The sequence below is a fragment of the Podarcis muralis genome, chromosome 18 (genome assembly GCF_964188315.1).
Source record: "Podarcis muralis chromosome 18, rPodMur119.hap1.1, whole genome shotgun sequence".
Classification (NCBI taxonomy): Eukaryota; Metazoa; Chordata; class Lepidosauria; order Squamata; family Lacertidae; genus Podarcis; species Podarcis muralis.
The window spans coordinates 11,668,165-11,695,604 of NC_135672.1; the positions used below are offsets into that span (position 1 = coordinate 11,668,165).

General features: G+C 49.4%; 2 protein-coding genes across 4 annotated transcripts in view; both read left to right on the forward strand.

Moving 5' to 3' along the window:
- LOC114588678 (phospholipid-transporting ATPase ABCA1-like) overlaps positions 1-1,721 on the forward strand; it is a 55,724-nt gene extending 54,003 nt beyond the window's left edge. For both annotated transcript variants that reach the window (XM_077921771.1, XM_077921772.1), the window contains exon 44: positions 168-1,721. In XM_077921771.1, coding sequence (XP_077777897.1) covers positions 168-299 — 132 coding nt within the window. In that variant the 3' untranslated portion in view covers positions 300-1,721. The remainder of the gene's footprint in view (positions 1-167) is intronic.
- Positions 1,722-4,221: 2,500 nt separating this feature from the next.
- Positions 4,222-24,841, forward strand: YJEFN3 (YjeF N-terminal domain containing 3). 2 transcript variants are annotated; one of them, XM_028713547.2, is made up of 6 exons: positions 4,222-4,384; positions 9,675-9,780; positions 13,750-13,860; positions 17,325-17,438; positions 21,561-21,711; positions 24,194-24,841. In XM_028713547.2, exons 1-6 carry the CDS (start codon positions 4,320-4,322, stop codon positions 24,391-24,393), a joined length of 747 nt encoding a protein of 248 aa, XP_028569380.2. In that variant the 5' UTR covers positions 4,222-4,319; the 3' UTR covers positions 24,394-24,841. The 2 variants fall into 2 exon arrangements, with proteins under 2 accessions (XP_028569380.2, XP_028569379.2); XM_028713546.2 differs by having other exon boundaries at positions 9,672-9,780; positions 24,194-24,840.
- Positions 24,842-27,440: the final 2,599 nt, after the last annotated feature.

A 27,440-nucleotide genomic window follows, 5' to 3' on the forward strand; every position in this document is an offset into this window, starting at 1 on the left:
AGGGAAGTCTTTAATATTGTTTTTAACACTCAATCGGAAGCCGCCCCGAGTGGCTGGGGAAGCTCAGCCAGATGGGCGGGGTATAATAATAAATTATTATTATACTATTATAATAATAATATCCTCTTTTGCCTTTCTCTCACCGCCCCGTTCCCTTTCGCCGCAAGGTGTTCGTTCACTTCGCCAAAGACCAAAGCGACGACGATTGCTGCCCCGTGGACCACCCCACGGCCCCCAGCCGCTGGAGAAGAATCCTTGGTTTCTTGGAGGACAAGAACGTAGAAGAAACCCGGGTCTGAGAGACGCGATCCGGACTCGAACCTCGTTTTGAGGGTGGGCGTTGGGGGGTTCTCCACGCCCCTGAAGGTGGACTTGGACCCACAACAGCGAAACCCGATTTCCTTGCGTCTCAGAGGCTCTGCCTTCTCAAAGGAGCGAATGTAAAGATAGGGTCTCTTGGGGGCCAACGCTGAACAGCCAGCGCCCCCCATCCTTCGATCCCTCCGGTAAGGGGGTCCGAAAAGCAGAGAAGAGGGTTCTCTGTAGGTCTGGAGCCGTGGGGGACGGGAAATGAATATGGAGATCCGAAACTACCTCGTTTGCCCTTCCCAAACCAATACACGGACGTAAAATGGGGCTGTTTTTCCGGGATTCGCGTTCTGCCGAATTTTCTCCACGTGCAAAAATTGTGTATTTGCATACACACACACGCGTGCGAAGTATGTACTAGGTGCGGATCACATGCGGAAAATCGAGCATGGCTGTGAAAACATCCCGGAAGGTCTCGTTTACAAGACGGGAGCGGTTTGTCTGGTCCTCGTTTCCTCTCCTGCCCCCAACAAGGCGAGGGGGGGGCGGCGGATTTATTTATGCAACTTTTAAAAGCTTTGTGCAAGCTGGTTTTAAAGTGCTGGGCCAGGCAGGAGCGGCGCTAGAGAAACCAACGATTTAAAAGGTTTCTTTTGGGGGGGGGTTGCAGATAGATAAAGGGGCGGAACGGGAGGTGTTTAGAGAACAAGGGCGTACGGCTGCTGTGCATCGATAAAATAACTTATTCTCGCTTTTGCTGCTAGCCCGTTCTGAGCAGAGTCTGCCCCCCCACTTTGCTTTGCAGTTGTTGATATTTTGCGGGTGAATTTCCTTCTGCACCAGTTGAATGTGTCGAACGCACTGGGATATCAGGCGTCTTTGCAATTGCTCTGCGATTCCCCACTACTGCCGATTGGGGGCGCTAATGTCATAGGCGGCCTGTTCTCTGGGGTGAACCCTACAGCTTGTATTTGGGACCCCCCCCCCCCGTCTTTCGGCGACCTTTGCTTTCTTTCTGGGGTGCCCCCTTTTAAAGGACGGAGGAGGAGGTTTCGCTCCTGAGCTATGTTTCCCACAGGAAGATTTTAAATCGGAGAGCCTGAGACTTCGCTGCCCCATAACCTCCAAACCCCCAGGGCGTTCGACATGAGGACCCACAGAAATTGCAGGGACCGCTGGTCAGGAAGGATGGGGGTTTGGAGACGAGCAAAATCTCTCATCCCTGCATTTTGATGTAGAAGGAAGCTCTGCATAGCGCTGACTGGCCGGTGCCCAGGACGTCACCCACCCCCTTCGTTTTTCACACTTTAAAAAAAAGTCCTTTCTTTCTTTCTTCTTTTTCTAAAAAAAGTTAGAGGCTCACACGACCTGTGAATGTACACTCTGCACTTTCAGGGCGGGGGTGTTAAGGGGGGGGGGTTTCGGGGCAGCTGGCGTAGAAAGCAGGGAAGGAACTGGAGGCCGGTGGTTGTGGGGCAGCGGCCTCTTAGATATCGTTGGGACTGCCGCCCCCCAGCATCCAAGACGGCCGATAGGGGTGATGGGGAGACAGAGTCCAGCAATATTTGAAGGGCCACAGGTTTTCCTCAAAATTGCATTCCTGTAGGAGATGGAATCATGGAATTGTAAAGTTGCCATGCTAAAGCATGTGGAAAAAATCCTCTTTTTAGAAGACTCGAGGTCTAGGGAAGCCTGTATCCCTCCAGCAGTTGCTGCCTCTATTTATTTTATTTTATTGATTATACATAAAATGTAACACAGCCTATGCAAAAAATAAAATAAACGCTTCAATCTGCAAGAGGCAGCAGGGAACGCCTCATCTCCCATCAGGGATGGCCGTGTCTGTGTCCCTGGACTCCAGCTTCCCATCAGTCCCAGTATTCGGTACAGCCACGGGTGATGGGTTATGTAGTCCAGCAACCGTGGATGATGGGTTATGTAGTCCAGCAACCACGGATCAACGGTGTTTCCGTGCGCTGCTCTGGTTCGCCAGAAGCGGCTTAGTCCTGCTGGCCACATGACCCGGAAGCTGTACGCCGGCTCCCTCGGCCAGTAAAGCGAGATGAGCGCTGCAACCCCAGAGTCGGGCACGACTGGTCCTAATGGTCAGGGGTCCCTTTACCTTTATGCATAGTTTTGGGGAATGAGTGGTCGCTGCAATTTTCCAGGGGGAAAAAACGCCTTTGGGATTCAAAGCACTTGGCAGTGCCCACTTCTTACAATCTGGGGGTTCTGGGAATTTGCAGCTGGCAGTGGTTAGCTCACGTGGCAGGATTCGAACTCGGCTCCTGGCATACCCCCGAGCTACTTTGCTGTCCTTTCTGCGGACGGGGGCTGCTCACCCCCATCGCATCTTCTGCCTTCAGCTCCTTATGCTTATATGCTGGAAACAAACAAATATAGATATATTTACTGAATAAAAATGCTATGTTCTGTTAAGAACGCCTCTTGCCACTTTCTGCGTCTGTCCGTAGAATCATAGAGTCGGAGGGGCAGAGCGTCGGGATGGTCTCATTAGCGCCCCTGCTGGTTGGTGGAGGAATGAATGAATCTTTATTTGCGCTGGCCACAGCAATAAAACAATACGATATACAGTCATACCTCGGGTTACAGACGCTTCAGGTTGCGTGTTTTTGGGTTACGGATGCGCCGAAAAAATCCATATTCAGATACATCACCTGATCCGAAAGCATCTTTTATCATTACCCGAAAGCTTTCTATACGCTGCTTAATAGCAAAATAATTTTAAGATCTGTTTACGGAGATGGACGGATTTGCCCCTCACAAGCCCCCGCAGACAATTGCGTTGCCTCTAGCCATCTTGGGGAGCTCTCAATAATAATAATAATAATAATAATAATAATAATAATAATAATAAATTATTATTTATACCCCACCCATCTGGCTGGGTTTCCCCAGCCACTCTGGGCAGCTTCCAACAAAACACGAAAATACAATAACCTGTTAAACATTAAAAGCTTCCCTAAACAGGGCTGCCTTCAGATGTCTTCTAAAAGTTTGGTAGTTATTTTTCTCTTGGACATCTGGTGGGAGGGCGTTCCACAGGGCGGGCACCACCACCGAGAAGGCCCTCTGCCTGGTTCCCTGTAACCTCGCTTCTCGCAGTGAGGGAACCGCCAGAAGTCCCTCGGGTGGAGGACCCAGGTGTAAGGGCTGAACGATGGGGGTGGAGACTCTCCTTCAGGTCTACTGGGCCATTTAGGGCTTTCAAGGTTGGCACCAACACTCTGAATTGTGCCCGGAAACATACTGGGAGCCAGTGTAGGTCTTTCAAGACTGGTGTTATGCGGTCTCGGCGGCCGCTCCCAGTCACCAGTCTAGCTGCCGCGTTCTGGATTAGTTGCAGTTTCCGGGTCACCTTCAAAGGTAGCCCCACATAGAGCGCATGGCAGTAGTCCAAGCAGGAGATAACCAGAGCATGCACCCCTCTGGCCAGACAGTCTGTGGGCAGGGAGGGTCTCATCCTGCGTACCAGATGGAGCTGCCCTGGACACAGAATTAACCTGCACCTCCATTGACAGCTGTGAGTCCAGAATGACTCCCAGGCTGCGCACCTGGTCCTTCGGGGGGCACAGTCACCCCATTCAGGACCAGGGAATCCCCACACCTGCCCGCCTCCTGTCCCCCCAAAACAGTCCTTCTGTCTTGTCAGGATTCAACCTCAATCTGTTAACCGCCATCCATCCTCCAGCCGCCTCCAGACACTCACACAGGGTTAACCACCAGCCTTCTCTCTCTCTCCCCCCCCCTCGTTTTTCTATTGGGGGAATTTTTCTTTTATTCCTCCAGGAAGAAACAGCCAATCGATTGCCGCGGTGCCCACGCTAGTGCCTCTTCCCATTCTGCTATCTTTTATAAACCGCAAGAAGAAAAAAGAGGCGGAAAGGGGGGGTTAAAAAAATACAAGGAAAGGTGTCGCTGTTTTTCTTCCTTCCTGGGGTTGCAAAGGGGGGGCAGGAAGGAGAGAAAATCCTCTTTCCACCCAGACGATGGAGAAGTCCATTTGCAACTCGTCCCACAGCAAAGAAGAGATCCAGCCCCTCCGGTATTTAAGGTAAGTTGGCTGCCTTGCGGGGGGGGAAAACCCCCCTACCTTTCTCGCCAACCCCCCCCCCCCGGCGAAGCTCTTTGCGCACCTGTCCGGAGACTGCACCTGTTGAGATTCAGGCTGCGCCGGAAACCAGGCAACGTTAAGGCGCTGTCCTCGGTAGTTGCGGGCTGGGGAATGGGTTTGTGGGCCAAAGCAAGGAGGCGTATGTTTTCTCAAATTAAGGGGGGGGGGACAGGCAGGGGTATGTGATGGAGCCAGGCGTACCCCAATGCCAACGGACCCAGAGGGTGGGGAGATGATGATGGAGACGTGGCAAAAAATGACCCAGCGGGGAGCTCAATTCGGGGACCGACTTTGGGGCAGGCTGGGTACTTGGGTGCAGCCGTCCGACGACTAGAGGGCACCACCTTGGCGAAGGCTTATTTAAGGACTGGGTAGCTCTGCTGGTTAGAACATGCCAGTAACGGCAAGGTCGTGGGTTCGATTCCCGCATTTTTCTGGCGGGACGCATACCCCTAAACATTTTGTGGATCTTAAATTGAGGGACGCGGGTGGCGCTGTGGGTTAAACCACAGAGCCTAGGGCTTGCCGATCAGAAGGTCGGCGGTTCGAATCCCCGCCATGGCATGAACTCCCGTTGCTCGGTCCCTGCTCCTGCCAACCTAGCAGTTCGAAAGCACGTCAAGTGCAAGTAGATAAATAGGTACCGCTCCGGCGGGAAGGTCAACGGCGTTTCCGTGCGCTGCTCTGGTTTGCCAGAAGCGGCTTAGTCCTGCTGGCCACATGACCCGGAAGCTGTACGCCGGCTCCCTCGGCCAGTAAAGCGAGATGAGCGCCGCAGTCCCAGAGTCGGCCACGACTGGACCTAATGTTCAGGGGTCCCTTTACCTTTATTAATTCAGTATGAGTAGGGAAATGAGAGTATACCCCTAAACATATTTTTTAAAGGGGAAAGCAGCACGGGCCTGTATGGGACATTTTGCATTGCACCAGGGGGTCAGACTAGATGAGCGCCGGGGTCCCTTCCAACTCTACTGTTCTGCGACTCTGGTACTATGAACGAACCCTGTACAGGCGATGTGTGCGAAGCCAAAGGCGACATCGCTGCTGCCCAGAAAACTCTACTTTCGTAGGTCCAGCCCAGAACTGCAGGTTGCTAAACTGCGGAACTCCCCTCCACTGGATTCAACCCAACTACATGGCTTTAGGTGAGAATTAGGTGAATTCACCGGCGACACGGCTGCCGAGGCAGTGATGCTTCTGAATTTCAGTCGCTGGGGGGGGGGGGTCCCAAAGTGGGGGGAGCCGCTCTTGTGATCTGTTTCTCCTTGGGGGGTACGTTGTCGGATGGGCCCAATCCTGCAGCCTCCCCTTACACTTTTCCCACGCACAGTCCCATAAACTGGATTTTTTGCTTCGCCGTCGCCCTGACCTTCCTCTTTTAAAAACCAATTTCCATTTAAAATTTGACTTTCGTGCATTGCAAAAGAATGTGTGCCGTCTCGCTCTCTCTCTCTTCAGTTTATACTCTCCCCCCCCCCACAGACAATATGGTATCCAGGGGTAGGAGAAGGAGGAAATTAGAGGGAGGGGTTGATTATTATTATTATTATTATTATTATTATTATTTATTGAATTAATATCCTGCCCCTGTGCCTCCAGGTCCCAGAATAAAACCAGAATACAAAACCACGAAATGCATAATCAGAATTAAAACAATTCCCCCCCAAAAACCCCCACATCTTGAAAGAGTAATGAACATTATTTGCGGGGGGAGCATTTTCAAAACATGGTATACCTGTGAGGTTTTTACATTTGTGTTCTTCGGTTCAGTCCTCTTTCTACCGTATTGTTCCGTGTACAACAAACCCCCGTGTATAAGATGCCCCCGATTTTGGGGGCGCTCAAAATTAAGAAAACAGGGAGAGAGATTGCCCACAACAGTTGAGCTTTTAATGCACGATCCGTGTATAAGACGCGCCCTTCCCAATTTTCTAACATGCTTTTTTAATAATAATTTAAAAACCCCTAGTCTTATGCATGGAAAATTACAGTATATGCATTTGTTCGTTTATATGGGCAGCGAAGATCGGGGGCCACCGATCTGCGTGGCTGGAACACCGAAAAGGATAATTTTTTTCCTCTTTGCAAACGCGTGTTTTGCAAAGAGCAACTCGCTCGCCTCTGATCTCCATGGCAACCATAAAACAAGCTTCGCTCTTGAGTGTGATGTGGGTGTTGGGAGCAGAGAGATATATATATTTTCCTCTCCAACGATGCTATTAAATTTGTCTCCTTTTCAGGGCTGGGGGGCGCGCGAGAGAGAACGAGCGTGGATTTCTGCCGCCCGTTAAATCTCTTTTTCGTCTTGCACATTTTTTGGGTTTGCACTTCCACTCTTGCAAGTGTCAAAGAAGCGTTTCATTTATGTATATATTTCCCCAATTTTTTTTTATTCATTTTATAACACAAACAGAAAAACAAACAACAGAAACAGATTCGTGTCTTATCCTTATTTTTTCTAAACACTGTTAGGTGGGCTTCCCCAAGTCCCCCCTATCTGATTTTCATTTTAACTCATCTTTAGCAGTTTATATAGATCAAAATTTCTAACCATCTTTTTTTTTTTTAATCACACTTAAAATAACTTCACATTTTATCACTTGCAAATAATACTGTTTTAAAATACGCTATCTTCTACTTCTAACCCTACAGCCTATACCCACTTCCAAAGCTATTCTAAGATTTAAATATTAACATATTTTCCCCCAAATATTCCTTAAACTTCTTCCAATCTTCTTCCACCATCTCTTCTCTCTGGTCTCCCGGTCAGTTTGGCAAGTTCCATATAGTCCATCATCTTCATCCGCCATTCTTCTATGTTCCTTTTTTTCTGTATGCCACAACAGCTGCAAGAATATTGCTAGCGAAGAATTGGGAGAAACAAGATCTATAGTAGATTTTCATTTAAATGCGTCAGAGACTTTGCACAAAACGTGGGGCTCACAGAAAACCCTCTGGTTTGGGTACCAGAAAAGTTGAAAATTAGATGATGGGGAAATTGGGGTCTCAAATAAGACCCTCTGGTTTGGGTACCAGAAAAGTTGAAAATTAGATGATGGAGAAATTGGGGTCTCATAGAAGACCCTCTGGTTTGGGTACCAGAAAAGCTGAAAATTAGATGATGGGGAAATTGGGGTCTCATAGAGGACCCTCTGGTTTGGGTACCAGGAAAGTTGAAAGGCAAATGATGGGGAAATTGGGGTCTCAAAGAAAACCCTCTGGTTTGGGTACCAGAAATGTTGAAAAGCTAATGATGCGGGAATTGTGGTCTCATAGAAGACCCTTTGCTTTGGGTACCAAAAAAGTTGAAAAGCAGATGATGGAGAAATTGGGGTCCCATGGAAGACCCTCTGGTTTGGGTACCAGAAAAGTTTAAAAGGAGATGATGGGGAAATTGGGGTCTCACAGAAGACCCTCTGGTTTGGGTACCAGAAAGGTTGAAAATTAGATGATGGAGAAATTGGGGTCTCACAGAAGACCCTCTGGTTTGGGTACCAGAAAAGTTGAAAATTAGATGATGGGGAAATTGGGGTCTCACAGAAGACTCTCTGGTTTGGGTAGCAGAAAAGTTGAAAAGGAGGTGATGGGGAAATTGGGGTCTCATAGAAGACCCTCTGGTTTGGGTACCAGAAGATGGGCAATGGAGCTTCGAGCGATGGACTGGGATGAGCAGGGAGAGGATGGAGGGGAGAAGGGAGCAAACTCTTCCCGGAATTGCAGTGCTGCTGCCCCCCTTAACTCGCCCCACACCCTCCGCCCCCCCTGCTCTGCCCAGCCATTGAAGCATTGTGGGAAGATTCTCTTTCCAAAGGCCTCTTATTGAGCGGTTGCCGTGGCGACGGGACCAAACGCTGCGGGAAGCTGAAAAGCCTTAGATTTCTTTTTTCTTTTTTGGGGGGGGTCTCAATCCAGCGAGAAGGAGAGACCGGCTGCTTTCCAGCGCAGCGTGAAAAGGGGGCTTATATCGGACAGTGCAAAACCGTGCCTGGCAGGGGGTGGGCCGGATGGCCTTTGGGGGGCCCCTTGTTGTTGAGTCGTTTAGTCGTGCCCGCCTCTTCGTGACCCCCTGGACCAGAGCACGCCAGGCCCTCCTGTCTCCCACTGCCTCCTGCAGTTTGGTCACTGTCCCACCATCTCATCCTCCGTCGTCCCCTTCTCCTTGCGCCCTCCATCTTTCCCAGCATCATGGTCTTTTCCAGGGAGTCTTCTCTTCTCATGAGATGGCCAAAGTATTGGAGTCTCAGCTTCAGGATCTGTCCTTCCAGTGAGCACTCAGGGCTGATTTCCTTCCGAATGGAGAGGTTGGATCTTCTTGCAGTCCATGGGACTCTCAAGAGTCTCCTCCAGCACCAGAATTCGAAAGCATCCATTCTTTGGCGATCAGCCTTCTTGATGGTCCAGCTCTCACTTCCATACATCACGACTGGGAAAACCAGAGCTTGAACTATACGGACCTTTGTTGGCAAGGTGATGTCTCTGCTGAGATACCTATTAGGTCCATAAACTACCATATAGCATATATTCAACACAAAAAACCAGCGACAATTTGTTGTTGGCAAAAGACAGCTGGACATATAAAGGGCCCCATTACCTTCAGGAGCTTAGGGCCTCATCGAACCTAAATACGGCCCTTCTACGGCCTCTGGAGAACAGGACTTCGGAGTATGAGGCCTCAAGCGCTGTGTTTCGCGGTTGTAGAGCCACTACTTGATTACTGAATATGTACCTTTTCCTGAAGGTCCGTATAGTTCAAGCTTTGGTTTTCCCAGTAGTGATGTATGGAAGTGAGAGCTGGACCATCAAGAAGGCTGATGGCCAAAGAATGGATGCTTTTGAATTCTGGTGCTGGAGGAGACTCTTGAGAGTCCCATGGACTGCAAGAAGATCAAACCTCTCCATTCAGAAGGAAATCAGCCCTGAGTGCTCACTGGAAGGACAGATCGTGAAGCGGAGGCTCCAAGACTTTGGCCATCTCAGGAGAAGACTCCCTGGAAAAGACCCTGATGTTGGGAAAGATGGAGGGCACAAGGAGAAGGGGATGACAGAGGACGAGATGGTGGGACAGTGTTCTCGAAGCTATGAACATGAGTCTGACCAAACTGCGGGAGGCAGTGGAAGACAGGAGGGCCTGGCGTGCTCTGGTCCAGGGGGTCACAAAGAGTCGGACACAACTAAACGACTAAACAACAACAACAACAACAAACAAACTTTTTTCTGTGTCTTGCAGCAGAGCAGAAGCCTTGGCAATCGATAAAGAACTCCTGGAGGAGTTTAGGTTCGGACAGCAGCAGCTGATTGAGATCTGGGGTCACGCATGTGCCATGGCAGTCACCAAGGTAAGCGCAAGGTTACCGGCTGGGATGGAAACAGCTGAAAGGGAGAAGGAATGGAAATTTCTGGTCTGGAGGGCGCCAGGTTGGCAACACTCGTGGTCTCGGAGCTCTCCTTTAAATCAGAACCAGTGAAGGCAGTGAAGGTCCTGTGTGAGTGCCTGGAGGCGGTTGGAGGATGGATGGCGGATAACAGATTGAGGTTGAATCCTGACAAGACAGAAGGACTGTTTTGGGGGGGACAGGGGGCGGGCGGGTGTGGAGGACTCCCTGGTCCTGGATGGGGTCACTGTGCCCCTAAAGGACCAGGTGCGCAGCCTGGGAATCATTCTGGACTCGCAGCTGTCCATGGAGGCGCAGGTCAATTCTGTATCCAGGGCAGCTCCACCTGGTACGCAGGATGAGACCCTCCCTGTCCGCAGACTGCCTCACCAGAGTGGTACATGCTCTGGTTATCTCCCGCTTGGACTACTGCCATGCGCTCTCCGTGGGGCTGCCTTTGAAGGTGACCCAGAAACTGCAACTAATCCAGAATGTGGCAGCCAGGCCGGGGACTGGGAGCGGCCGCCAAGACCACATAACACTGGTCCTGAAAGACCTACGTTGACTCCCAGTACATTTCCGAGCACAATTCAAAGTGTTGGTGCTGACCTTTAAAGCCCTAAACGGCCCAGTATCCCTGAAGGAGCGTCTCCACCCCCATCATCCAGCCCGGACACTGAGGTCCAGCTCCGAGGGCCTTCTGGTGGTTCCCTCCCTGCGAGAAGTGAGGTTACAGGGAACCAGGCAGAGGGCCTTCTCGGTGGTGGCGCCCTCCCTGTGGAACACCCTCCCTCCAGATGTCAAAGAGATAAACAACTACCTGACATTCAGAAGACATCTGAAGGCAGCCCTGTTCAGGGAAGTTTTTAAAATTTAATGCTGTATTGTTTTTAACACTTGATTGGGAGCCGCCCCGAGTGGCTGGGGAAACTCAGCCAGGTGGGCGGGGTATAAATAATAAATTATTATATATATTATTATGTTTCCGAGAGTCCTGAGGTGGCAGCCTGTTGTTTTTCGGTCCAGCACTTCAGGTACCACCGAAATCGCCTCCTATTAACTTTGCCCAGAGCATCTCTGCCTCCTTCATTTTTGTCCTGTTTGTTTTGGATGCAGAGCGGCCGCATCTGGATTTCCAATCACTCGCAGCCTCTCCCGACCCTCCGCCGCCGAGGAAATGCCGAGCGGTTTTCGGAGTCTGGCTCTGGCCGCGGTGAGGGGGGAATGGGGACCCTTCCCTCTCCCCCCCCCCCCACAGCGGGAGTTGAGTTGCTATTTGGGCAATTTTTAAAATATTTCCCCCCCCACAATAATATTTATTATTTTCCATGCATAAACATAACAGGAGAAAAAGGTAACAATAATAAAGGGAAAAGAATGAAAATGAAAAAAGAATATAAAGCATAAAAATACAACAAATCACCACATAAACTAAAACTTAATTCGTTAATTAAAATCCATCTTCCTAATTATTTGACTTCCTCAAATCTCTTCTGTCTGAGTTTCTTAGTAATTATATAGATAGCAGTTTCCAAGATCATTATTTCATAAAACCATATTGCAGTCATAATAATATTTCCTAACTTTTCTTAATTTATTTAATCCCAATTTAACCCTAGGCCTAATTGATTCTTTCAAGTGATTACATATCTTTATTACTGCAATTTTTTAAATTTCATTTTTCCCCCTTCCGGATTTTTGCCTCTGGTTTGGAACCGGCTATTTGCACTGCATTGCAATGGGGCAGCCAATATTGTTTGCTCTGACTGGCAGCAGCTTCCGGGCAGGCAGGGGACATTCTCAGCCCCTGAGGGTTGAATCGGGACCCTCTGCTAGGGAGCTATCCAGAAGGCGTTAGCTCAGGCTTCCTCAACCTCAGCCCTCCAGATGTTTTGGGACTACAACTCCCATCATCCCTAGCTAACGGGACCAGTGGTCAGGGATGATGGGAATTGTAGTCTCAAAACATCTGGAGGGCAGAGATTGAGGAAACCTGGGTTAGCTGGTTAGCTAAGCCCTTCTGGTTAGTTCCAAAACCGAAGTAAGACGCCAGTCCTCAGGACTCTGGAAAAACCCGTTGTTTATTTGAAATCATGAGGTCTAGAAACTTACTTTACGTTGGGACAGGGAAGGGCCGTAGGTCGCTGGCATAGGATCTGCCTGCCATGCAGAAGGTCACTGCGTGGATGGAAGAAGACGAAGAAGAAATCTATTATTTATACCCCACACATTTGGCTGGGTTTCCCCAGCCACTCTGGGTGGCTTCCAACAGGGTATTAAAAACACAATAAAGCACCAAACATTAAAAGCTTCCCTAAAGAGGGCTGCCTTCAGATGTCTTCTGAAAGTCAGATAGTTGTTTATTTCCTTGACATCTGCTGGGAGGGAATTCCACAGGGCGGGTGCCACCACTGAGAAGGCCCTTTGCCTGGTTCCCTGCAACCCGCCAGAAGGCCCTCGGGAGATGGACCCCGGTGTCCGGGCTGAATGATGGGAGTGGAGACGCTCCTTCAGGGATACTGGGTCGTTTAGGGCTTTCAAGGTCAGCACCAACACTTTGAATTGTGCTCGGAAACGTACTGGGAGCCAATGTAGGTCTTTCAGGTCTGGTGTTATGTGGTCTCAGCGGCCACTCCCAGTCCCCAGTCTGGCTGCCACATTCTGGATTAATTGTAGTTTCCGGGTCACCTTCAAAGGGAGCCCCATGTAGAGCGCATTGCAGTAGTCCAAGCGGGAGATAACCAGAGCATGCACCACTCTGGCCAGACAGTCTGCGGTCAGGGAGGGTCTCATCCTGCATACTAGATAGTGCTGGTAGACACAGAACTGACCTGCGCCTCCATGGACAGCTGTGAGTCCAAAATGACTATTGGAGAGGCTTGTGAGTTTGAAATCCTGGAGATTCGCTGTTGTTCAGTGTTGACAGAGCTGAGCGACCAATGGTCTGACGGTTTGGCAAGCTCCCTAGGTCCTTATTTAAAACCAGACCGCGAAGGCTAGATCAGGGGTCAGCAACCTTTTTTCAGCAGGGGGCCGGTCCACTGTCCCTCAGACCTTGTGGGGGGCCGGACTATACCCTGGAAAAAAATATGAATGAATTCCTATGCCCCACAAATAACCCAGAGATGCGTTTTAAATAAAAGGACACATTCTACTCATGTAAAAACACGCTGATTCCCGGACCGTCTGAGGGCCGGATTGAGAAGGCAATTGGGCCAGATCCGGCCCCCGGGCCTTAGGTTGCCTACCCCTGGGCTAGAACCTCGATTTATCCTTAAGGGAAGGAGCAGGGAAGAGAGTCCCGGGTTAGATTGCAAAACATCTCAGGTTAGGGCTAAGGGGAGATTCGCTGCCCGAAAGACCTCCTTATATTCCTAGAATCATAGAATCATAGAGTTGGAAGAGACCACAAGGGCCATCGAGTCCAACCCCCTGCCAAGCAGGAAACACCATCAGAGCACTCCTGACATATGGTTGTCAAGCCTCTGCTTAAAGACCTCCAAAGACGGAGACTCCACCACACTCCTTGGCAGCAAATTCCACTGTCGAACAGCTCTTACTGTCAGGAAGTTCTTCCGAATGTTGAGGTGGAATCTTCTTCCTTGTAGTTTGGATCCATTGCTCCGTGTCCGCTTCTCTGGAGCAGCAGAAAACAACCTTTCTCCCTCCTCTATGTGACATCCTTTTATATATTTGAACATGGCTATCATATCACCCCTTAACCTCATCTTCTCCAGGCTAAACATGCCCAGCTCCTTTAGCCATTCCTCATAAGGCATCGTTTCCAGGCCTTTGACCATTTTGGTTGCCCTCCACTGATGGAAGCCACTGAGGTTCTGGTCCTGGGGTCTCTCCCATTGAGTGCCTCTGTTTTTATCCTGAACCCCCACCCCGTCGCCCTGCACCCTAATTTTCCTGGGGTTCTCATTCCAGGTTTTCCCTCGGAGGTCTCTGCCGAGGAAGCAGCCGACGTTGCTGGTGGTCTGTGGCTGCGAGCAGAACGGGGCGGTCGGCCTGGCGTGCGCCCGTCACCTCCGTATCTTTGTAGGTACCTTTCCCCCCCCCCCCCGTTCCTCCCCCCCAGAGGTTGTCTTTGTTTCCAACTTCCACCTTCTCTCTTCCTTGTTCGAATCCATTTCTGCCCCCCTCCCCGGTAAAAGAGGGTTGGACAAATTCATAGAGGTATTGATGGCTACCGGCTGCAAGGGCTATGTTGTCTGGAGGGAACGTTGTTTGGGAATTCCGTCTCAGGATGTCTGAAAACACACACACACACACACACACACACACACAGAGAGAGAGAGAGAGAGAGAGAGAGAGAGAGAGAGAGAGAGATGTTTGTCCCAGCGGTATTGAAAGGTGCTAAATCAGGTCTCTCTCCAGTGGTAATATTTTACCATTTACCTTATTTTTTGCTCTATAAGACTCACTTTTCCCCTCCTAAAAAGTAAGGGGAAATGTGTGTGCGTCTTATGGAGCGAATGCAGGCTGCGCAGCTATCCCAGAAGCCAGAACAGCAAGAGGGATTGCTGCTTTCGCTGCGCACCGATCCCTCTTGCTGTTCTGGCTTCTGGGATTCAGAATATTTTTTTTTCTTCTTGTTTTCCTCCTCCAAAAACTAGGTGCGTCTTGTGGTCTGGTGCGCCTTAGAGAGCGAAAAATGCTTGTTTGCAAAGCTATTGCACTACCAACCTTACTGTATGCTTGTGAAACGCGGACCACTTATAAACGCCATCTCCAACTCCTCAAAAGATTCCATCAACGGTGTCTCTGAAAAATATTACACATCACTTGGGAAGACAGGCGAACTAATATCAGCATACTGGAAGAAGCAAAGATCACCAGTGTCGAAGCAATGATTCTTCAACATCAACTTTGTTGGACTGGTCATGTTTTGCGGATGCCTGATGATCGTCTTCCAAAGCAACTACGGTGGTAGCTCGGGTTACAGACGCTTCAGGTTACAGATGCTTCAGGTTACAGACTCTGCTAACCCAGAAATAGTACCTTGGGTTAAGAACTTTGCTTCAGGATGAGAACAGAAATCGTGGCAGTGGGAGGCCCCATTAGCTAAAGTGGTGCTTCAGGTTAAGAACACTTTCAGGTTAAGAACAGACCTCCGGAACGAATTAAGTTCTTAACCCGAGGTACCACTGTACTCGATTCCGAACTTTAAAATGGAAAGTGTAATGCTGGTGGTCAAGAAAAGAGGTTTAAAGACTCTCTCAAGGCATATTTTTTAAAATGTAGTATAGGTAAAGGTAAAGGGACCCCTGGCCGTTAGGTCCAGTCGTGGCCGACTCTGGGGTTGCGGTGTTCATCTCGCTTTACTGGCCGAGGGAGCCGGCATACAGCTTCCGGGTCATGTGGCCAGCAGGACTAAGCCGCTTCTGGCGAACCAGAGCAGTGCACAGAAATACCGTTTACCTTCCCGCCGGAGTGGTACCTATTTATCTACTTGCACTTTGACGTGCTTTCGAACTGCTAGGTTGGCAGGAAAATGTAGTATAAACACTGACAACTGGGAAACACTGGCCTGTGAGCGCTCCAGTTGGAGAACAGCTTTTACCAAAAGTGTCCTGGGTTTTGAAGACACTCAAACTCAGGACGCGAGGGAGAAATGTGCTAAGAGGAAGGCACGCTTGGCAAACCCTCACCGGGATCAACTCCCGCCCGGAAACCTATGTCCCCACTGTGGAAGGACGTGGGGATCCAGAATTGGCCTCCACAGTCACTTACGGACTCACTGTTAAGACCGTGTTTATGGGAGACAATCTTACTTGGCTACGAGGGATTGCTAAAGAAGAAGAAGAAGAAATTTGTTTCCCAAACCCTCGCAGAATCGCTGGGGTGAGGTTGAAGGAGAGAAAAATATTGGCACCGTTGGCCGGGGGGTTTTCTGAGCTTTGCAAACTGCAAAGAGAGCTCAGAGAGAGATGCTTTTAATGCAAACTGCGCTTTAGCTTTTGAAACCCACAAAGCAACAGTCCAGGCTGGTTTGGCAAGCTTTTAATACACCGCGTTTGCAGCGTACAAAGCACCCTGGAGTCTCTTTCTCGCCCTGAATTCGTCTCGCTAAGAAATAGCTCCAGGTCGCCCGGGGGAACGAGGCGGAGAAGAGAAAACAAGGTTTTGAGTCCCCTTCCTTTTCTGAAATTTATTTCTCAGGGATGAACTGGTTTCCTTCCCCTTCCTGTGTCAGCCACCCCGCTTCTGACATTTATTTCTTAACTTTCATTCAGAGTTTAGAACCTTGCCTGTTATCATTTAGATATCTGGTTCCCCATTTCAGGAAGGCTGGAGCAGAGCTGTCATCTTTTCCCTTTTCTTGCGAGGAATCCTATTCCAAATAAGGGAATTTCCCTTAAAAAAAGGGAAACGTTGACAGCTATGGGCTGGAGTGTAGAGCAATGAGGGAAATGTCGCTTCAGCAAGACTTATACTTTAATAATAATAATAATAATAATAATAATAATAATAATAATAATTTTTATTTATGCCCCGTCCAACATTTCGGAGGTCCCAAGTCGCAAGGTGGTTAGATTGGTCTCAACCAGGGCCAGGGCCTTTTCAGCACTGGCCCCGACTTGGTGGAACGCTCTGTCCCAAGAGACCAGGGCCCTGCGGGACTTGACATCTTTCCGCAGGGCCTGCAAGACAGAGCTGTTCCGCCTGGCCTTTGGTTTGGACTCAGTCTGACCCTTATGTTTCCCTCCCCTTATGGTCTTGATTTATCGGCTACTTTTAAAACGAGGCTGCATTTTAAATTGCATTTTAACCTGTATTTTAAATTGCCCCCCCTATTATGTTTTTACTGTAATTTTACTGGTGTTAGCCGCCCTGAGCCCGGCTCTTGCCGGGGAGGGTGGGGTATAAATTATTATTATTATTATTATTATTATTATTATTATTATTATTATCCCTTCCTCTCATAGCTGTCAATGTACAGATTTGAAAATAAGGGACCTGCAGCCTCCCCTGTTCCAGGCACTCCTGTCTTCCTGTCCTCCTGCAGTCTGGTCAAACTCATGCTGGGTAGCTTCGAGAACACTGTCCTACCAACTTTGTAACCAGAGGTTCAACTGAATAGAATATGAATCACATGCACCACAAGGCCTATGCAGCCTCAACTTAAGATGGCTCCCCGGCCTGGCTTTGCACTGCAAAGTTTGCAGCAGCACATGCAACAAAATGGCGTCCAGCATTCAAAAACCCCCTCCGCTTGCATTAACTAGCCACACACAAGGCCTGCAAGCTCCGCGCCCCCAGTCGTTCATAGACTTCTTATTGGGTGAGCAACACAGCCAAGAAACACAGTTGGAGCCTCCCTCCTCCCTGGCCGGTAGGGAGGGAGGGAGAGGAGCTGCTTCCTTTGAAATTTAAGGGACATCATTTAAGGGACATCCATCAATAAGGGACAGCAGCGGGACATGGCGCTGGAATAAGGGACTGTCCCTTCAAATAATTATGCTTCCTCTTTTGTCTCCCCTTCATGTTTCTCCTTGCAGGAATACGAGCCCACCATTTTCTACCCGAAGAGATCTTCAAATCCTCTTTTCCGGGATTTCACCACCCAGTGCGAAAAGATGGACATTCCATTTCTTTCCTATCTGCCAGCGGAGGTGAGCAAAGTCTTTCTGGTCCCTCACTTGCAACGGAGCATCTTAGTTCAACAACAAAAACAACAACAACAATAATAATAATTTATTATTTATACCCCGCCCATCTGGCTGGGTTTCCCCAGCCACTCTGGGCGGCTTCCAACAAAACACTAAAATACAATAACCTATTAAACATTAAAAGCTTCCCTAAACAGGGCTGCCTTCAGATGTCTTCTAAAAGTTTGGTGGTTATTTTTCTCTTGTGCTCTTCATCAAGCCCTCTTGATGGCAGACGTCAACAAGAGATTGTACAGCGGCGCCTTGGTTCTCAAACTTAATCCGTTCTGGAAATTCCGTTCCAAAACCAAAGCGTTCCGAAACCAAGGCGCGCTGCTTTCCCATAGAAAGCAGTACAAAATTGATTAATCCGTTCCAGGCTTTTAAAAACACAAACCCTAAAACAGCAATTGAACATGGATTTTACTATCTAACGAGACCATGGATCCATAAAATGAAAGTGATAAACAATGTACTGCAGTCGCACAATCGATCCATCAGTAGCCGGACTGGGTTCCGCACAGTGGCAAAAACAAAACGAAAAAGAGCCGCGAAAACAGAAACACAAAATAAATAGCGAAAACAGACAGACTTCAGCGTAACACTCAAAACGGAAGTGTGGCGCTCAAAAATCGGAAGCATAACTCTCTAAACGGAGCACGTTCGGCTTCCGAAAAAAGTTCGCAAACCGGAACGCTTACTTCCGGGTTTGCAGTGTTCAGGTTCCGAGTTCTTTGAGTACCAAGGCGTTTGAAAACCAAGGTACCACTGTATTTCGGTTTGCTGTTCTCTCAGGAAGTGTGAATGAGGTAAAAAAGGTAAAGGGACCCCTGACCGTTAGGTCCAGTCGTGGCCAACTCGGGCTGTGGGCGCTCATCTCGCTTTACTGGCCGAGGGAGCCGGCGTACAGCTTCCGGGTCATGTGGCCAGCAGGACTAAGCCGCTTCTGGCGAACCAGAGCAGCGCACGGAAATGCCGTTTACCTTCCCGCTGGAGCGGTACCTATTTATCTACTTGCGCTGGTGTGCTTTCAAATTGCTAGTTTGGCAGGAGCAGGGACCGAGCAACGGGAGCTCACCCCGTCATTGCGGGGATTCGAACCGCCAACCTTCCGATCGGCAAGTCCTAGGCTCATTGGTTTAACCCACAGCGCCACCCGCGTCCCTTGAATGAGGTCGATCGGCCTTTAAATATGAATTTAATCGAATCCCACCCTTTCCCCCACCATCCTCAGGGCCCTCACTTTAGATATTGGGGGATTGGCATCAGAGGGTTGTGGCCTCGCAAATCGCATCCTGTTCTATTAAAAGAGACGTCAATCTCCAAGCCTCTTTTAATGACATTTTTGCGTTCTGACGTCCCAAAAAGAAATTACAGAGGAAGGTTTTGAGCATGTGTGTGGCTTTCTGGTCATATCCCAGTTACTCGCTGGTTCCTGAGATGGGCGCCCTAACCTCACAGCGTCATAGACCCTCGCCCTCATTATTTCGAAAACCTTTGGTCTTGCAATTTTTGCTAAATCGCAACAGAAGCCGGATGTGTTTGCTATAATCTTGCGGTGTTTGTGCTCAGGGAGAAGCCAGCTGCGAGAGAAGTAAAAACAAAATGCAAGCGTCCTTCTGGAGAGCTAAAATTAGGGTTCATACCAAATGTTACTGCATGAAACCACAGGGAGCGTGCCAGAAATACGCTGGAAGTTTGCTTGCAGACATTTTTTTGGTGTCAAAAACATTTGCAAAAATAATAGAGAGGAGGAGCATCTGTGCCATGTTTTTCATGCTCATTTCATGCCGATTTGTGGCCAGTTGGGTCCTGTTTCTCCCTAATGTGCAGGGACGGCACATTGCGATGTTGCTGGTCAGATCTCGCCTTGGGACAGCATCTCTGAGGACCAAGTGAAGCTGATTTTATGTTATGTACTGAGTTTGGATCCTAGAATATGCCTGAATGTCTAATGTAGATTTTCAGTTTCGTTGTTCTGTATGGGACAATGACAATAAAGATTACCGTGTCGTAATGCATATCTAAGGGACGCGCGTGGCGCTGTGGGTTGAACCACAGAGCCTAGGACTTGCCGATCAGAAGGTCGGCGGTTTGAATCCCCGCAATGTCGGGGTGAGCTCCCATTGCTCGGTCCCTGCTCCTGCCCACCTAGCAGTTCGAAAGCACGTCAAAGTGCAAGTTGATAAATAGGTACCGCTCCAGTGGGAAGGTAAACGGCGTTTCCGTGCGCTGCTCTGGTTTGCCAGAAGCGGCTTAGTCCTACTGGCCACATGACCCGGAAGCTGTACGCCGGCTCCCTCGGCCAATAAAGCGAGATGAGTTTCCAACTCTACGTACTTTTCAGAACCCCGACCTAGTAGCAGAACAGCTAAGTCTACAGCCTTTCTCTACCTGTGGGTCCCCAGGTGTTGATGGACTACAACTCCCATCACCCCCAACTAGCAAGGCCAGAGCTCAGGGATGATGGGAGTTGTAGTCCAACAACATCTGGGGACCCGCAGGTGGAGAACCACTGAGCTAAGAGGACAGAGGGGAAGCTCTTCCATAGAGTCTGCATAGGCCAGACTTCCTCAACCTCTACCCTCCAGATGTTTTGAGACTACAATTCCCATCATCCCTGACCACTGGTCCTGCTAGCTAGGGATCATGGGAGTTGTAGGCCAAAAACATCTGGAGGGCCAAGTTTGAGGAAGCCTGGTGTAAGCCTTTCTCAACCTGTGGGTCCCCAGATATTGTTGGACTACAACTCCCATCCCCCCTAGCTAGCAAGGCCAGAGCTCAGGGATGATGGGAGTTGTAGTCCAACAACATCTGGGGACTCACAGGTTGAGAACCACTGGCTTAAGTCCAAGATAGGTTCAGGACCTTGGGCAGGGACTGCAGAACTAGTTCAGCACCACGGACAGCAGTCCTTAAGTGGAGACAGGAGATTCATGTTGTCTCAGCAAGGTATTGGGCGCAGGTTTGTAGTTGGAGGCAGAGATTGTGAGATGACCAGGGGGGCAACCCAGTCAGTTGGGTGGGTACAAATATAATAATAATAATAATAATAGTAATACAGTGGTACCTTGGTTCTCAAATACCTTGGTTCTCAAACTCTGAAAACCTGGAAGTGTGTGTTCCGGTTCTCAAATGTTTTTCGGAAGCCAAACGTCCAGCGCGGCTGTCAGCTATTGTTTCCAGGGCACCTGCACCGATCAGAACCTGCGCCTTGGTTTTCAAACGTTTTGGAAGTCAAACGGACTTCCGGAATGGATTAAATCTGGCGCTTTTGCTATTTATTTTGCATTTTTGTTTTTGAGGCTTTTTCAGTTTGTTTGTTTTTGTGGCTGTGTGGAACCCAGTTCAGCTACTGATTGATTGATTGATAGTGTGACTGTGGAAATGGATAAAAGCCCCCCATCTAGACAATGACTGTCATCAGTGAAGGTAAGAAAAAAAGGTAATTTTAATTTTAATTTTTATCATCTACAATACTGTCTTATTTATTTTATAGTACAGTACATTGATTATCACTTTCATTTTATGGATCAATGGTCTGGTTAGATAGTGAAATTCATGTTAAACTGCTGTTTTAGAGGTTGTTTTTAAAAGTCTGGAACGGATTAATCTGTTTCGCATTGCTTTCTATGGGAAAGCGCGCCTTGGTTTTGGAACGGACTTCCGGAACGGATTAAGTTTGAGAACCAAGGTACAGTCATACCTCTTCTTGTGAATGCTTCATGTTGCGTTTTTTTCGGGTTAAGAACCCGGCAAACACGGAAGCGTTTACCTCCGGGTTTCGCTGCGCATACCAGAAGCGTTCTGCACGGTTCGCACATGCGCAGAAGCGCTGCTCTGGTTACGGACTTTTTGGGCTGTGAACGGCACCCCAGAACGGATCGTGTCCACAACCAGAGGAACCACTGTACCACTCTTATAGTAATAATAATAAGGGCTGCAACGAGATTCTTTTTGCACTGTGTTTTACATGCACCTCGGCCGGTAGACAACAACGTGTTTGTGTAGCTATAAGAATTGGAGAACCCACAACTGCATGGTTGTGATGTGACTCCCCTCTCTCATCTTCTCCCCCGGTGGCAGACTCAGCTGATCAGCGACGCTTACAACCTCGTGATCGACGCCTTGCTCGGAGTGGAGGCCACGCCCGGCGAGTTGCCGGAGCCGTTTGGTACGATTCTGGCCACCCTCAAGCAAATCCGGGTCCCTCTCGTCAGCCTGGACGTCCCCTCTGGTACGCTTCCCCTGTTGAACAGCAGCCTGCTGGGGCCCCCCCTCCCGCAAATCCCTGTCGAATTCCTATGATCCACGCGACGGTCACCTCCAGACTGGATTATTGTAACTCGCTCTACGTGGGGCTGCCCTTGGGACTGACCCAGAAACTCCAGCGGGTGCAGAATGCCGCGGCGAGACTCCTCATGGGGTCTTCGCTGTGAGATCACATTCACCCGGTGCTATACCAGCTGCACTGGCTCCCAGTGGAGTACAGGATCAGGTTCAAGGTGCTGGTTTTAACCTTTAAAGCCCTATACGGCTTAGGACCCTCGTACCTACGGGACCGCCTCTCCTGGGATGTCCCACGGAGGAACTTACGGTCTTCAAATATAAACATCTTGGAGATCCCAGGCCACAGAGAGGTTAGGCTGGCCTCAACCAGAGCCAGGGCTTTTTCGGTCGTGGCCCCGATCTGGTGGAACGCTCTGTCCCAAGAGACTGGGGCCCTGCGGGACTTGACATCTTTCCGCAGGGCCTGCAAGACGGAGCTGTTCCACCAGGCCTTTGGCCAGAGCACAGCCTGACCCCCTCCTTTGGCAATCCTCACAGAACTCTAGCCTAATGGTTGCCATCAATTTGATTTGAATTAATTTTATAATGAATGATTTTAGAATGTTGTACTATTTTATGGTTGCTAGCCGCCCTGAACCCGGCTTTGGCTGGGGAGGGCGGGATATAAATAAAATTTATTATTATTATTATTATCTTATTTTAAATAAAAGGACACATTCTACTCGTGTAAAAACACGCTGATTCCCAGACCATCTGCGGGCCGGATTGAGAAGGCGATTGGGCCAGATCCGGCCCCCGGGCCTTAAGTTGCCTACCCATGCCCCACGGGCTTAGCCCGACCCATTGCCTCTCACGGTGGTCCAAGGAATTATGCCCTCTCCCTTCTGCCACCCTGCCCAGTTTCACCCCAGTGGCCTGGCACAAACAGTAGCTGTCTCCAGAAGCTCTTGAAAGCTCCGTCCAACAAAAAAGGGGGAGGCGTCAGCTTCCCCAAACCGAGACATGAAGTCATAACCCAAATAACCCCCCTTTTTTTTCTGTGTCTGGCTGGACAGCGGCAACCGGGTCTCTGCTTTCGCCATCAGGAAGAGCAAACGAGGAGAGGTGAATCTGAGAAATCTCTCCCTACGTTCCCTCCTTCCTTTTTCAGCGGCACCGTGACGGAGCAGAAAGGTTTTTTGGGAAATGGCATTTCCATCCCAGCTTTTCTTCTCCATCGGCTCAAAGAGGCTGGTTCTCTCCCGCTTCCTCAATTAATCCCCGTAATAATAATTCAGCCATAATTCATGCTCTCTGATTCAACTGCTGTTGTTTGGAATATGCTTTCCCCTGGGTTGTGTGAGGTTGTGTAAGCCTTCTCATGGCTAATAATAATAATAATAATAATAATAATAATACAGTGGTACCTCGGGTTAGGGACGCGGGTGGTGCTGTGGGTTAAACCACAGAGCCTAGGACTTGCCGATCAGAAGTTCGGCGGTTCGAATCCCCGCAATGACGGGGTGAGCTCCCGTTGCTCGGTCCCTGCTCCTGCCCACCTAGCAGTTCAAAAGCATGTCAAAGTGCAAGTAGATAAATAGGTACCGCTCCGGCGGGAAGGTAAATGCCGTTTCCGTGCGCTGCTCTGGTTCGCCAGAAGTGGCTCAGTCCTGCTGGCCACATGACCCGGAAGCTGTACGCCGGCTCCCTCGGTCAATAAAGTGAGATGAGCGCCGCAACCCCAGAGTCGTCCGCGACGGGACCTAATGGTCAGGGGTCCCTTTACCTTCCGTTTACCTTCCCGCTGGAGCGGTACCTATTTATCTACTTGCACTTTGACGTGCTTTCGAACTGCTAGGTGGGCAGGAGCAGGGACTGAGCAATGGGAGCTCACCCCGTCATTGCGGGGATTCGAACCGCCGACCTTCTGATCGGCAAGCCCTAGGCTCTGTGGTTTAACCCACAGAATATTAAAAACATGATAAAACATCAAACATTAAAAACTTCCCTAAACAGGGCTGCTTTCAGATGTCTTCTAAAAGTCAGATAGTTGTTTCTTTCCTTGATATCTGATGGGAGGGCGTTCCACAGGGCGGGTGCCACCACCGAGAAGGCCCTCTGCCTGGTTCCCTATAACCTCACTTCTCGCAGGGAGGGAACTGCCAGAAGGCCCTCGGCGCTGGATCTCAGTGTCCGGAGGCTGGACGATGGAGTTGGAGACGCTCCTTCGGGTATACAGGACCGAGGCCGTTTGAATTTTTTTTTATAAACATTCCCACATTCAGTATCCTCAGCTTAATAGAACCTCCATGCCCAAGAGCAGTCTACCCCATAATGCCATGGGCAGAGAACAGGGGAGGTGGAGAGAGAGAGGGTGACTTCGATCCAGGAAGACGATTCTGACTCTCTTTGTCCTCTCTCTTCCCTGTCCAAACCCCCTTTCTTTTCAGGCTGGGATGTGGAGACGGGCACCTCCGACGGCATCAGCCCCGACGTCCTCGTCTCCCTGGCCGCCCCCAAACAGTGCGCCACCCGTTTTGTGGGCAAGCACCACCTGGTGGCCGGCCGCTTCCTCCCTTACGACATGCAGAAAAAGTTCGAACTGAATTTCCCCGAATACCCCGGCACAGACGATGTGGTTTCTCTTTAAAGAAAGTGCCGGAGGGGCCTTGGAGTTCCTTTCCCGCATCGCGCCCCGCCAAAAAAGAGCCCCATTTGCTTCTCCCCAACGGCGAGAGGTTGGGCGAAGAACCCGAAGACGAATTCTGCACCTAGGCTTCTGGAAATGTACAGACCGTAGCTTGTGGGGCAGGCGAGACGTGGGGGTTATAGGGTGCCGTTTCCACCCAATCTGAGAGGCCACCGATTTTGCCTGCTCCCGATCTGAAAAGAAGCCTTCCCCATTCCTCTTTAGGTCAAAGGATGGGGAATACAGTGGTACCTTGCTTCTCAAACTTAATTCGCTCTGGATATTCCATTCCAAAACCAAAGCGTTCCAAAACCAAGGTGCGCTGCTTTCCCATAGAAAGTAATACAGAACGGATTAATCCATTCCGATATATATATATATATATATATATATATATATATATATATACATACACACACACACATATACATACACACACACACACACACACACACACACACACACACACACACACACACAGTGGTACCTCGGGTTACATATGCTTCAGGTTACAGACTCCTCTAACCAGAAATAGTACCTCGGGTTAAGAACTTTGCTTCAGGATAAGAACAGAAATTGTGCTCCGGCGACGCAGCAGCACCAGGAGGCCCCATTAGCTAAAGTGGTGCTTCAGGTTAAGAACAGTTTCAGGTTAAGGACGGACCTTCGGAACGAATTAAGTGCTTAACCCATCGGACGATTGGCTCCCGAAAAACGTCCGCAAACCGGAACGCTCACGTCCGGGTTTGCGGCGTTTGGGAGCCGATTTGTTTGACAACGTTTGAGAACCAAGGTACCACTTTATCTGCAACTCTGAATATCATTGAATGAGCTGCCTCTAGCTAGAAGATGAATTTCCTCCTGGGAGTGTGGAAATGCCTCTTCCAAAAACTGGGCGGCAGCTTCCACTGGCCCCGGAAACCAGCACGACCAACGGGCAGGGACGATGGGAGTTGTAGTTTTGCAGAATCCCCAGCGACACAGATGCTCTCGACCCCTAATCGAAGAAGCAGCATTCACTGCTGTGTGGAAGAGAATGCCTCTTCCCGGGTCAGCGATAGGTAACAAAACACCGTATTTTTTGCTCTATAAGATTCACTTTTCCCCTCCTAAAAAGTAAGGGGAAATGTGTGTGCGTCTTATGGAGCGAATGCAGGCTGCGCAGCTATCCCAGAAGCCAGATCAGCAAGAGGGATTGCTGCTTTCGCTGCGCAGCGATCCCTCTTGCTGTTCTGGCTTCTGAGATTCAGAATATTTTTTTCCTTGTTTTCCTCCTCCAAAAACTAGGTGCGTCTCGTGGTCTGGTGCGTCTTATGGAGCGAAAAATACGGTAGGTCCCCTGTGTTGCAAGCAAAGGCAAACTTAAACAATAACAGGCAACCTGTGGCTAATTGTGTTCCAACAACACATACATATCCTGTATTATTTCACAGTTCTTGAATAGAGGGCATATGGTGGAGATACAACTAATAAAATAAATCAATACCGTGTGAACAAAATTAGGGAAGGTAGTCAATTCAATATCACCGAGGCAAACAAGCCTTTCAATCGTCCCGCACCTGCAATCATGCGATAACAGAAGCTCAAATTGTAGTAATTCTGAAGCAGAGAATATGTAATAGAATAGGGACGCGGGTGGCGCTGTGGGTTAAACCACAGAGCCTAGGACTTGCCGATCAGAAGGTCGGCGGTTCGAATCCCCGCAATGACGGGGTGAGCTCCCATTGCTCGGTCCCTGCTCCTGCCAACCTAGCAGTTCGAAAGCACGTCAAAGTGCAAGTAGATAAATAGGTACCGCTCCAGCGGGAAGGTAAACGCCGTTTCCGTGCGCTGCTCTGGTTCGCCAGAAGCGGCTTAGTCCTGCTGGCCACATGACCCGGAAGATGTACGCCGGCTCCCTCGGCCAATAAAGCGAGGTGAGCACCGCAACCCCAGAGTCAAACCGCTGACCTTCTGATCGGCAAGTCCTAGGCTCTGTGGTTTAACCCACAGCGCCACCCTCGTCCCTATATATATATGTTAGCAGAACATTATTAGCCACGTAATGCCTGTTATTGTTTAAGTCCTCCCGGGTCATGCCCTCTATTTAAAATAAATATTCCCTCTTCAGAGCGGGAGCCGCCTCTTTGCCGATCAGGGATGACAGAACCCCTGGCCCTCCAGACGTCGTTGGGAGTTGTAGTTTAGCAGCACCCAGTGGGCGCCGCTTGGGTATCTCTGCCTTAGCTGAAGTCTTTCTTCTCCTTTTTAGCTCCGCTTAATATGTTGTATGACCTTAGAAAAAAGTCACTTGGGACTGGAGGGGGGTCTCAACCTGCCCAGACCCCCTTCGGAGAACCGCCGGTAATGTAAATTCTGATTCGCGCGCAAAATGCTTTCTAAAACATTAAAGAAATGCCAACCGACGTTTTGTACTAGGCCCAAAGCGGACTTTTGTGCTGCGTCTGTTTTCATTTTTATCAGTCCTTTCCAAATATTTTCCCTCCGCCACAACTAGAAGTTCTTTTCCTCCCCTTCATTGCTAGATTGGACTACAGTTCGATGGCCCAAAGAATAACATGTGTGTTTTTGTGTTTATAAAAGATACGCAGCGATTTGCTGATAATCGGTTCATGATTTGGGGGGGAGTACGGACAGAGGTTTCTTTTATATGCTGTTTAAGTTGTGTTTGTCTTAACTGCCCCGGGACCTTTGGGTAAGAAATAATAAAATAATAATGGGCTGTATTCAATTCAGTTCTAACTCAGAGTAGGCCCACTGAAATGAGGGCATCGAAGTCAGTCAACGGGTCTCCGACGGGGCAGGGAATCGATGAACGGCAAATCTGCCCCGGGCGAGGATTTCCGAAACGATTCGCGAAGGTTTGCTTATGCAATTTTGCAAGGCTGTTCTCTGTGGTTGTGGCGCAGAGCAGCGCACGGAAACACCGTTTACCTTCCCGCCGGAGCCGTACCTATTTATCTACTTGCACTTTGATGTGCTTTCGAACTGCTAGGTTGGCAGGAGCA